General features: G+C 44.3%; 1 protein-coding gene across 3 annotated transcripts in view; it reads left to right on the top strand.

Moving 5' to 3' along the window:
• Positions 1–12,962, top strand: part of FIBP (FGF1 intracellular binding protein) — a 209,230-nt gene extending 196,268 nt beyond the window's left edge. For all 3 annotated transcript variants that reach the window (XM_078660458.1, XM_078660459.1, XM_078660460.1), the window contains one exon: positions 11,409–12,962. In XM_078660458.1, the coding sequence (XP_078516584.1) occupies positions 11,409–11,478 (70 nt within the window). In that variant the 3' untranslated portion in view covers positions 11,479–12,962. The remainder of the gene's footprint in view (positions 1–11,408) is intronic.
• The last annotated feature ends 248 nt before the right edge of the window (positions 12,963–13,210 follow it).

Here is a 13,210-nt window from a genome sequence, read left to right as displayed (position 1 = left end):
CCCTGATAAATTGCATAAATACTTCCCGGCCCACCCGGCATCCTGCCCGCGTTGCCCGGCAGATCCCGCCGACTTCCAACACATGTTCTGGTCCTGTCCCGAGCTGGGGCCCTTTTGGGAGGAAGTAGTGGAGGTTCTAAGGGAGGTGACGGAAAGGGACCTGCAACTCACCATGGCGCATTGCATACTACACTGGTTCCCACACACATCAAAAAACAAAGTCACTAGCAAGTTTCTGGACTTGGGGCTCATCCTGGCGAAGCGAGCCATCACGTCCCGGGGCCCCGTGATAGGGCGCTGGAGGACTGAGCTGCATAAATGGGCTAGATGTGAGGGTGAGGTTCGCCTGCGGGCCGCGCTCAGGGCAGGCAACGACACAGCACTGGAGAGGGCCAGGGCGTGGGAGGGGATGGTCCTAGGACTCACACTAGTGGACATGGAGGAGGAAGATTCCCCGGAACATAGTCCGGCTCCGGCGGAGCGCCCATCAGACGGGGGGACGATCTAGACCTGATTTGCTGCTTCCCTACCTTTGAGTTCCATTGTGGAGACTTACGAATGGTCCCTGATAAATCCTGGTGCTAAGTTCCGGATCTGGTCTTGTGGATGGGATTGAGAATATGATTAGGCAATACTCTGGCACGCCTGGGGGGGAGGGGGGCCTGAGCGGGGGTGGGAGGGCAAGTAGGGTTGGTCCTGGACGAGGGTGGAGCGGTAGTTGGGGTTGAGGGTGTTGCGGGGGAAGGGGGGGGGTTTGTTCAAGTTGGGTGAAAAGAGACTCCTGGTTTACCTGGACTTGGGACAAGGAGAAGGGAATGTTAGGACCAAAAGCAGCCATGTCATTCCTCATCCGCTTGGTGACTATGGGCATGAACAGAACGCTCCAGTGAAATTTTTATTCCCACCGTGATACTGCCGCTCAACCTCCGGGTTATGAGCTGAATGGCTGTGTAATACTGGGGTGAGAGGCGACACACCAACTGGGAACCAAGGAGAGATGTCTGAGCATGCTGTATGTTTTTCTGATCTTGCTGCAATAAAAAAATATTTACAAAAAAAAAAAAAGCTGTTGACACCGTAAATTTTGAAATCCATCTTGAGTGACAAAGAGTGTGATGGGGACGATTGCAATCTTTACCACTGTGCCTTTTCCCCTTTCCGGAGTCCTTTTCAGGTGCAGTCTCCTTCTCAGAGGGTGCATAAGAGGATGTTTATTAAAAGGTCCTTTTTAGGTCGAGCCTAAAGCCCATACTTGCCATTGGCTTGTGTCATTGTCTATCCTAAATGCCTGCCTCTGATTCGTAAATAGGCTTGTTAGTCCCCCCCCCTTAGTACCGCCTCCTCTTTTTTGTCACCTCCCATGGCGACTGGCCCATTTACTTCGGTTGTTACACGGTACGTGTCATTTAGACTGAGCACTATTTTCTTTATTCAGTTTCTCATATTCCCGGCACGATGTGCTTTGGTGCCTTGTTTACCCCCTCCCTTTGTCCTGCCTTGTTTACCGCCCTCCCTCCTGTTGTCCATGCATATCTCCCTCCCGCCCGCTGTCCGTGCCTTCTCCCTCCCAGTGCCCTCCCAACCCGCCCGTTGTCCGTTATGCCTACCATTTGCAATGCAATAGGTTTCGCATGTACGCGATTTTGAACGATTGGCATTGTAAATGACCATGCCTTTTATTTGTGTTTCGGTTTTTAAAACATAAATAAAACGTGTTGTCATTTACAGCTAATAGCTTCAACTTGCGTAAATGCCAGACCTATTGCATTGCAAATGCTTGTTTCTACTTCTTTTCAGCACTCATTCCTTGAAGCTTCCTCTAAGTCTTATTCCTTCCCAGTCTTTTAAAGTCATTTTGGACATTTTCTGAAAAGTCTCATATTCTTTTACAGAATATGAAGTTGGGAGGCAAACCATGACTTTGGTGGGCCAGAGACTGTTGTCTTCTTCCCACAGGAGAGATATTTCTCGAAAAAGGAAAGCTTTCTGACTGAAAACATTTGTCAAGTGATGGTAAAAAGCATATCACTTAGTAGATGGGCCTTAAAAGATGTCTAGCAAAAGTGAAAATTTGAGTAAAAAGATAGAAATAACTATTAAAAACAGAGGTGTGACACCTCACACGTGCTCTAAGATCCTTCTCACAGAAGACGGAAAAAAGAACTGGTTCTGTGAGGCGACTTTGAGGACAGTGCCTCGTGGGTAGTGGAAGCTTCTACAATCTTAAAGGGGCAGGGTGCTTTTTCCACAGTTTTCAACATAGGACTGACAAGCTAAACATTTTCCATTAGGTTCGACACTGTCCGTTCTTTTTGCAACCAAGAATCTGTAATCCAGTCTTGAAATTCATATTTTTGGATATTTTTTCAAAGTAAAATACTACATGCAGCAAAACAATTCACCTCTTATAGGCCCCTTTCGGGTGCTGTTTATCTAAAGTCCATACAACATTGGCACCCTGTGTTTTTATTTTCGTTTACAATATTTACATATGGAAAAGTGCTCCAGGGTCCACTAAAGCAGCGCTGAATTATTCAAGCGTTAATGACTTCAAGGTAGATTTGCTAGGATGCAGATCAAGGACTACAAATAAGTACCCTAAGTCGCCTGAGAGGGAACAGTAGCGATGGCAAAGAGGAGGTAGTAGAAAAAGGAGCCAGTGTCTGAGTGGATGTTATGAAGACAATTTCATGTGGATGGAGTGATCTTCTATAAATTGCTAGTATCTCACCATGCATTGTGGGTAGATGACCTCACTAGCAAGCAGGTCTGAGTTGGAGGAGACAAAGTGAAGGACCTAGAAGGACTCTGTAGGTGCTGGCACAATAGTGAAAATGTCTAGTTTTGTTGTACACTGCAGAGGAATGCAAAATGCTTCATTGGCTTAAGATATCCAACAGATTATTGCCAAATGAATTACATGTGTCTCTTAAGGGGATACATAGACTTCTCCGGGTTGCCTTCCCATGCTGATTCCATGGAGTAATTATTTGTCTTGGTGACATAATTCTTTTGTTGATACATTGAAATGCACTATTTCTTCCTTCTCCTAATGCATGCATGTTGACCAGGCCCAGCATAGTTCCCACACCCTCTGACGCATATACATGCACAATACTGTGCAACTAGGGCCTCAAGCACTCCTTCCTCCTCCGGTAGAGTCCAAACAGGCATGACATCATCACTGTTCGCTTTGTTGTCCAAGGATGTACAATTCTGCCAGGTCTGTCTTAAGTGGCTTGTTTCTTGATCTTTGAGTGGCATTGGTGGGAGCTTGTTTAAAGTCATTGGAAGGATTGGGCAAGATGAGGCTGTCCCGTCAAAGGAGTGCTCCTTTGTTCGGGAACCAGCTTGTTGAGCAGAATGTTGGAAGAAGAGCTTCCTTAAATGTTCGGATGTAGCACTAGGAGGCAAAGAATATAGGAGGGGGCATCCAGTACATCAACTGATGATAGCACACTAAGATACACCCAGCAATTCAAGGCAGTGTTGAAAAGGCATTCAGACGTCAAAAAACCCCATCTACAGAAATGACACTACTCATTATAAGTAGGCCTGTTAGTAAATAGAAAAAGATTTGTCCATATGGCCTGAAAGCACAGGTGGGCCGAGGTTCCGTCAGACCGATGTACGCCTAAAAGGAAATAGAGCGATATTAGGACTTGAATGTGTAATGTACTGGAGCAGTTAGGCTATAATTGGTGTGTTATGTTAGAAATTGTGTGTTGATTTATACCACCCCCATGTCTCAAAGCCTTGGGGAAGGAGAGGAGTGGGGGTAAGTGGTAGGGAAGGCCATGGGGATTGAAAGCAGGGACTGGGGGCGGGGGCACTCAGACTGGATAGAAGGAGCTTTCTGAATTGAGTAGCCTACCCCAGATTACTATTATCTCTCTTGAGTGATATTGCATTATGAGTACCAGCTTGTCTACTCACTGGCCTGGTGAAGCAATAAAGTTTGTTTCTACAAAGATTTGCTCTTAAATTAGGATTGGGTAAACTGAGGAGTGCCACAGAAAGTTTATACATATTCCAAGTATTTGCCCTCTCGTCATAAGCGAGGAACCACCTATTACAGCGAGAACAGCTCTGCCACTTGTATCATGCATAGATATGGGCATAGGAAAAAGTATTTATGCATTCACACGTTTTGTGATTAAGTGCGATACAGTGGGCAGGGACTGAGCAGCCAGCCTGAGTTTTTCCCTTTTTGTTTTCTGACTACATGGCGATATAAACAAGATCTAGTCCTTTGCCAATTCACTGAATGTGTGACGACCTGCACTTTCTTAGATGAACCAAAGGGCCAGTGGTTACCTCTGTCAACTACCAGCCTATATCCCTTTTACTCTACCCAGCAAAAGATTTTTACTCTATCATGCAAAAGATTATAAAAACCTAATCACTCCCCTCAATAACAACCCCACCTCTTCAACACCACCCAATCCGTATTCAGACCCAACCACAATACAGAGACTACCCTCATCCCCCCAATGAATGACATCCAGATGATCATAGACTGAGGTGACACTGCGGCCCTACTGGACCTTTCTGTAGCTTTCAGTACCCAATCCGGATTCAACAACTGCATGAAGCTGGATTTAAAAAACTGCACTTCACTGGATTTGCTCCCTCCCTCCAGGCCGCACCCAGTTAGTCAGCCTAGCCACTGTCACCCTGTCAACCTCATTTGCGGAGTTTCACAAGGATTCACACTCATCCCCTACCCTGTTCAACGCCTACATGGCCGCACTCGCCACCATCATCTGCGCCAACGGAATCAACATCATATCCTACACTGACAATGCATGGACACATCCTATCCGGGGAGTAAATATCAGAATCCTTATTAGACACCTTGCCGTGCTCCGCATCTCTAGGTATAAGCCAGAGGTACAGCAGCATTTCCTCAACCTGCCCTTTTACAGGGAACTCCTATTTGTCACTCAGGTTGATGAGATGCTGGAAAAGATAAGGTCGCCGATATCGTCAAAATTATGGGTGCACTCTAAACCCCGGCATCCAAAGGCTCCTTTCAGGTGCAGCAGCATTGAGAAGGTGCCAAGGCAACCTCCCTAATCCCATCCATACCAGAGGTAGCAGTAGTCTTTCCACCAGCAAGCAGGCAGAGCTTCAACCAGTGGTGCCTGTAGGAGCAGTAACAAAAAAGGCAGGGGCAGCTCCGGCAGAGGAGCTTCCACCTAGAAGCACTGACTTGCTCCGCCTTTACCCCCAATTACACCTCACCTTTCAGGGGAAGATTCCTAAATGTCCTATCTCATGGTGATGAATACATATCAGGTCAATGGTTACTAGTGGTGGTTCACCACTGCGTCTGCCTAACCTTTTCACAAACCCTCCCAACATCCCACCAAGCATACATACAAGAGAACATCTCAACCATCAAGAGGAAAACGTCCAAGCGCTCTTCCACAAATGAACTATAGAAAACTGACCCATCAGCACCGTGGCAAGGGTGTTTTCTTTCTGTACTTCCTCATCCGCAAGAAGGGTAGCTTCCTGAGGCCAGTCTTGGACCTTAGGCCCTTCAATCAAAACATCCTGTGGGAACACTTCCATTTGACAACCCTGCAGAATGTAATTCCCTGTGCTCCAACAAGGCAACTACTTAACGGAGCTAGACCTGAAGAACATCTGCTTTCATATCCCCTTCCATCCAGCCCACGGTCACTTCCACTTTGTGGAAAGTGGCCACCAACACCAATTAAAAGTGCTTCCCTTTGGAATAACCACGGTTTCAAGGGTATTCACAAAGTGCCTAGCAGTGACAGCTGCCCATTTAAGGAGAGGATGCATCCAAGTTTTCTCCTACCTCGAAAATTGGGTGATGAAGAGCGCAGGCAAGCAGCAATGCCTAGCCCACACCCAAGCAACGATCTTCTTGCTTGACTACATATCAGTACATGGCACTTCAGCTGCCTCAAGCTACTATCCATACACCTTTTGCGTACAGAAGGTCTTCTTTGAAGTAATTTGTGGCAAAGTAGTCCTGATCAAACAGGTAACATGACTGCCATGTGCTACCTTCAGAAACAAGGCAACATCCACTCTTCCCCATTCTTGGCCATAGCGCAAGAGACCTGACACTTGGCTATTGGCCCTTACATACATCTTCTTGCAAAGTACTTTCCAAGAGTGGACAACTTGTTCAGCAGTACACATCAAGAAGTTTACAAGTGTGAAATCCACCTGCAAGTCCTACTCCAGTACTTCTATCACTGGAGTACCCTACAAATAGACTTATTTCCCTATCCGAAAATGCTAAAAGTTCCCAAACTTCGGCTCCAGGTAATCACATACAGTCCATGGGCAATGCGTTATGGTTGATATAATTGAACGGGTCAAGGATCTTTGCCTATGCTTTTCCACCACTTCTGTATTTGGTTCTGAAGATGTGACAGACATCTCTAACACTTATTGTGGTCACCCCCAGGTGGTCCAGTCAGCCCTGGGACTTAGCACTTTTAGAGATGTCAATCAGCCCCATGAAAAGCTCCCAAACAGTCTGGGCTTTCTCACACGCAACCAAGGCTAGATAAGTAACCCTGACCCCAGGCAGCTCAATCTAGCATCTGAGGTTTTACTGTTCAGCTGTTTACGCCTACTGCACGAATGCATGGACATTCTGCGGGAATCTCAAAGACCTACCACAGGGACCTGCTACGCCACAAAATAAAACCATTTCATCAATTAATCCATTCCCCAATCACCTGGACCTGCTTAAATCTAGTGTCCAAGCAGCATCTGCTATCTCTTTTTATCTGAAAAGGTCAGGCCTTGACTTCAATTCTATGTGACTGCATTCTGGGGCTTTGACTGTGAACATGCAAAACTGGAAAGATTCCTCCCTCTTTTGTATCACAGTAATCAACGCCTTTATAGAGGGCATGAAGACTTCATCCCTCCCAGAGTCCTTCCTGCCCAGGTATGGAACTTCTATATGGTCCTTATCAGACTCATGGGTCCTCCCTTTGAGTCCTTGTATTCTTGCACCTTTCCATTCCTCTACTGGAAAGTAGCTTTCCTTGTAGTCATAACATCTCTCAGATGCATCAGTGAGTTGCAGACTGTCACCCTCCTAGAACCTTTCATTCAAGTCCACAAGGACAGGATCGTTGTAAGAGCCAAACCGAAGTTCCTCCCCAAAGTGGTTTCCCTGTTCCACCTCAACCAAATGATAGAGCTGCCATTCTTTTTCCCTCAACTAGACTTGGTAGGGGTGACAGTTCTTCACACCTTAGATGTTAAGTGCACAGTCATTTATTACTTCAGCAGGACCAGGCCCTTCTGCAGGCCCAATCCGCTATTTGTAGCCTTTACCAAACTTCACAAAGGCCAGCCTATTTTTATGTGCAAAATCAGTGACAGTTCAAACAGGCAGTATGTGAGGAGTACATAGTTTGATTAGAGGCGTAAGAGGATCAGAGATGAACGACTGTGTATGTAGAAGCATGGGGTTTGCATCATAGACCAAGGGGGATGAATTTGATCGGGTATGGTAGGACTCAGTGGGGAACTAGCCTCCATTCCCTGACCCCCTGCACTTTTTGAAAACATTTGTTAAAATGTAGCCCATGACGGGCGCTGTGATTAACATCAATTCTTTCAAAAAGCCCACAATCAGCCAGCAGCCGCGCTGCATTACGAAAAGAACTGCAGTAAGTCTACAAACGCAAAGTGTGCTTTCAGGATCATCTGAAAGCACACGTTGTACTTTTAAACTTTATGCTTTTTTTTCTAAATAGAGTGCAGCTGTGGGGCTGATTGTGGGCTGCATTTAACATAAATACTTTCATAAGGCACGCAATCCGCCCCACAGCCACACTCTATTTAGAAAAGAAATGCATCAAGTTTAAAAGCACAAACGTGTGCTTTCAGATGATTCTGAAAGCGCACCTCGTGTTTATAGACTTGCTGCATTTCTTTTCTAAATAGAGCATGGCGGATTGTGGGCCTTTCAGAAAGTATTTGTTAATCACAGCACCCGTCATGGGCTGCATTTAACAGAAATACTTTCAAAATGCCAGAATCAGCCCCACAGCCGCGCTCTATTTAGGAAAGAAAGGCAGCAATTGCAGGAGCATTTTCTGCTTTTTGGCAAAAAATGCTGTCCCGGGATGTGCTGTGTTTGTGCGCTTCACACACAGCACTGCGCGCTCGGGGAAACAGAGGTGCGCGCGCACCTTACAGAGAACAGTGTTCATAAGTTGAGGTATCTGCTAGAAACGTATGTATTCACCAGAAATATTGCTACCAAATTTAACTAATTTCCTGTTCCAATATCCAGACAACTTTGCAGAAACGTTGAAAATGCACTATTTTGGAATTTCTCTAGGTTTTACTAATAACTTTCTTTTAGATAGTGCTTGTATTTTAATGATACATAGAGCCAAAGGGATAGCTCAATGAGCTGAACATTTGTTGCTTGAGCAAAACGGTGAACGACAGTTCGCAAGTTTGAAGCACAACAAGGATGACTCTGCCTTCCACCTTCCCATAGGCCAGTAAATTGATTACCATGATAGGGTAATAGAAGCATCTGTTATTTACGTTGCCGTGTAGTAGAAGTGTGGTATGAAGCAATAAAAAAAAAATGCTATTATTTATACCACATTTCTGGGTTTTTTCAAAATGCTGTAAGTAACACATTTTACTAATACTTAGTTTAATACTAATCACTTTACCAACATTGAAAGAACAGAAGGCTGAACCCGCTATACTAGGATTGGAACGTGCGGTCTTTAGATCAATGCAAAGGCAGGTGTTAGTTAACTCGTTAACCACAAGGGAATAAGGAACCACACAAATAATAACAAATATTTCCTCTCTTGTAGCTATCATTAGATCATTGTCCAAAAAGTGTACAGCTTGCACAATAAAAACAGAAGACTGCAGGTTAGTTTTAACAGGTCCTTGATTGAGTCATGTATAATGGCTAAAATCTAAAAGCTGAATTGCAATTTTATGAATAGGCTAAAATGCAGACTTCTCCATGTGAGAAAATTGTCTGATCTTGACAAATTAATTTGTGCTCTTGGCTTCTTTAGTTTTACTGACAAATGTAAGTGTGCTTGGAAGTATATATATTGCAATGTGTATTATACAAGAACATGTATTAATTCACATGGAAGCAATGCAAAACCTATCCATATATTTCAGATTACCAATTCCTGGCGTGAGGAGCCTGTTGGCTCCTGGTTTTTCTTTTCCTTTATGGTGCTTGTAGTTTTACTTTTTAATCATAAATGCATGACTGGAGGTTGGAGAATGTTAAGAGAAAAGTAGATATCTTTTTGCGCTCCTCTGCTAGACAGTAGAGGGGAGGGATTGTTATGATAGTGTTGGAGGTAAGAGCACTTGTTGGCAGAGGTGGGCTTTAAGTTTGTAGCTGAGCAGCGTTAGAGCAGGAGTGTTGCAGAGATCTGAGGACAGGTTGTTCCAAAGGTAAGATCCCATCTTCACTCTGCACCTGTATCCTCTACCTGAAACAGATGTTGTAGTTTTGGAGAATGAATGTGGCATGGTTGGATGTTATGGCAGGGGAATTGTGGAAGGTAGCAAGAAATGAAGGGCCAATACAACCTGCAATGGCATGTGCCAATCAATACAATACATTTGTAAAGCTCACAGCTACCTAAAAAAGGTCTCCTGGCGCTAGCGAGTGGTCGTTCAGATATAGAAAATTACTTAGGAAAGGGTCAGTTTCACCAAATGCTGTTCATTAGTAGTGTCCTTGGGAAGTCTAGTGATAGACTCACGGCTACTAATTCTACGGCATGTACTCATTAGGCTTATTCCTCCTCGTTTCATGGCACCAGCATTGCGGCAACAATTCCAGGCCTGTATAAAGCACTGTATGAGCTTCTTCTGGCAGTGCTTCCTCAGCCCTATATAAAATCTCCAGTGTGACATTACCAAAGCAGTTATCAAAGCTTTAGGATTTCATCTGGTGGAAGATTGTCTCAGCAGGGCTCACTCTCCGATAGAGTGCTCTGCTTGTGCCTTCTCTTCGGTAGAGTGCCTCAGCTTTGTGAGATTATCCCAGTGGTGCCTTCACAGTGCTAAAGTGTTCAGTATGTCCTTCCTACAGCAGTGCGATTTCGATCCAGGCAATTCTCATGCCTCGGATATCAGCTAGCGTCTGTCTTAGCAATGTCTTTTCTGCGATAGTGCTCAGGCTTCTCAACAGAAGAGAGTTACTGCACAGCCACCTCTATGCTAGAGGGATCTTCATCCAGCATTGCCTTGTCGGTACTTTGCAAATCCAAATGATGCCATCCTTCTACAACAGTATCTTCTCAGAGTTAGAGGGCACCATCAGTGCTCCAGTCTTCTACCACTACTTTCTCGGTGCTTAAAGTTTCCGTATAGTGTCACCCTCAGCAGGAAGTTTGGCCTTGTTGATAGAGGGTTGTTGCACTGTGAAGTCCTGATCTTCCATCGGTGTCTTCTTGGTGCTATAGGAATCCATCTGTGTGATTTTCCAGTAACATAGTAGAATGCTTGCCCATGTCCTGTTTGTCTGGCTGTGCCATCTCAGCGCTAAAGGACTTGAACAGTGTGAACTTCTTCCAGCCATGGTTCCTCTCTGCTTTAATATCCAAATCCTACATGCCCCAGAAGTGCCTTCCTAGTAGTTTAGGAACACAGCAGGGGGAGCATTCATCCAGAGATTCATTCTGAGTGCAGGGTCTCAGTAGTTAAAAGTTCTTCAGATATATCATGTCAGTCAATGGCGTAACACAGGCCCCTGCAGCCCTGATGTGCAGAAGGGCCCCCAAGCTCCAGGGTCCACGTTGAGTCCGGAGGGGCCCCTCTACGAACCTTGCAGGGGACCCCCCTTAAGTTGCGTTACACAAGTGATGTCAGTGCTTATAGATCTCTCATAGTATGACTTTCTGCTAATGCCTTATCAATGTGAAAATGATTGTCCCAGTAGTGCTTTCTCTTTGCTGTAAAAACATTAGAAAGCTATTTAGATTTTTCTGAAAAACTTGCATTGCAATACATTGCAATACTTAGGGGGTCTTGTAAGTTGTGATACTAATACCAATACCAAAGCCAATTTTGGTTGAGTTGGTACTAATGTGTCGGGACTGTCCCTGTTCCCTTCAGCATTTTAGAGCCTCGTACACCAGTGTGCCTATACATCATTTGGTCTTTCCCTGCAGGGATCCATTTTAGAGATGTCCCTTTTCCATAGAATTTTAGTGCTTGTCCTCTCGCTTTGGAGGACTCCTCTTGAAAGCATTTGCTTCCAAACGCATTCATATGCCGGAGTTTAATTCTCATGGCACATTGTCCTGACCAGTTGCCCTGTGGAAACCATGATGATCATTCAGCCTCAGTCACCTACAGAGTTTGTCTTTGTTTCTTTCTCCCTGCAGGCACCAAACGCTATGGGAGCGATACATGGGAACCATCCGGAGCTGCCTGTTGAAGATGTACCACGACTGACCCTGCTGGCAGAAGACTGTGTGCCCATACTGACAAAGCATTGGACATCACCCGTGTCTAAGCACCGGCTTTTTCCACAATACTGGACAAAATAAGTGACAATCCTTGCACGCTTGTTAGGATCTAGCACCTTTCTCCTTCCTTCCCAACCCCCGAAAACATATTATTTATCAAAAACTAACTTGCCTCCCTAAATAAATTCCACATTTTCTTCATTGCAGGTTTTTTTTGGTGGGCAGTTTATAGGGAACTGAAGGAAATCTACCTGTGTACTTGTACATCCATTGAAAGAGGATACCCCTATGACCTGACTTGTCTTTAATTATACCAGATTGTGAAGTTTCAATTTTATATATTGCAAATCAGGAAGTATGAAGTCGATCTACTGCATTTTAGGAGACCCGTTGATGCTCTCTGTTTAATCTACAAAGCACTCCTGCCTAGGAGACTTGGGCTGTTCAGAGTGGATTACCCATTGAACTTTGTGACCAATAGGTGAATACTTTTATACCCCCAAAATAAAATGATTGGAAATGAAATGGATGGCAAGAGGCCAGAAGAAAATGCTAACCCTTCGCTACATTGGAAACAGGTTATTCCACTTATAAAATCTCTGCCACAACAAAAAGAAACATTAAGCCGAAGCATAAAACGTATGGTGTCATTTGCTTTATTCTTAGAGTGATCTCTCCTTTAAATCTTTCTTGTCCAGAATCCATAGTTGAACCATTTAAGAGACCAAGAGGATGGAAGTGTCACCCACATTTCTCACTAATGTTCCTGCATAGCCATGTGGAAATTTGTTTTTTTTGGTGTTTGCTTAAAAATGCATAATTACCTCTTCTTGAAAGCTGTGTGGTGCCCAGAGAAATCCTTCTGGAGTCAAAATGAGGAACTTCAAAAGTCCATGGAATGCGTTAAGGGTTCTGAGAAAATCATTTTAATTCGGTGAGAAAGCAAGCAGGTAACCGCAATACAAGGATCTACTGCGCTGTATATGACCTATGGCGGTTGGAAGTTGAAATTTGAACGCTCTATTGGTATATGGTGCAAGAGAACTATAAAAAATGTCTTTTTAGATATCAAAAAAGGCTGCTATGTTACTATTTTTATATATAGTTCGGCTGCCACCATACCCTGGTGGCTTTGTGGCATTAAAGGCATGCTTTTGAATAACAGGTAGCACCACAAACGTCTTGAATAATAGCCACATTTTTATTATTTTATTATTATTTAGGGAAGAGGATGTGGCGTTAGGCCTGAGCTGCTGACTTTGGAACTGGGGAACCAGATTCAAGACCCAGCGTTGGCTCAACATACTGTGATTCTCAGCACATCACTTAATCTCTTGAGGCCTAAAAAGATTTTAAAAACTAATCTTAACTTGTGTAATGTAATTGTTGCTCATGTAAAGCGTTCCAATGCCCTTGGGCTGAGTTTGCGCTATATACAACTGCGATAAACATTATTTATGAAGCCCCAAAGGATGTCCAGATTGAATTTACTTCTGAATCACAGAATCGAGATTGGTTGTTGTTTGTTCATACATTTAAGATTTGGAGTGGCTGGGTTGCTGTTCCTAGGAGCGCCAACCTGAAAATTTGGTAAAACTGAGTTTTGTGGGGTTTCACCAAGTTTTAACAGGTACTTTCGCACCTGTGAAAGACAGGAGTAGGAATTGCCAGGTTTGCAACTTAGTTGAAATACCTACAAATTAATGGGGGTGTAAGAA

This window comes from Lissotriton helveticus, chromosome 9 (genome assembly GCF_964261635.1).
Source record: "Lissotriton helveticus chromosome 9, aLisHel1.1, whole genome shotgun sequence".
Classification (NCBI taxonomy): domain Eukaryota; kingdom Metazoa; phylum Chordata; class Amphibia; order Caudata; family Salamandridae; genus Lissotriton; species Lissotriton helveticus.
This window is presented reverse-complemented; position numbering and strand designations above follow the sequence as displayed.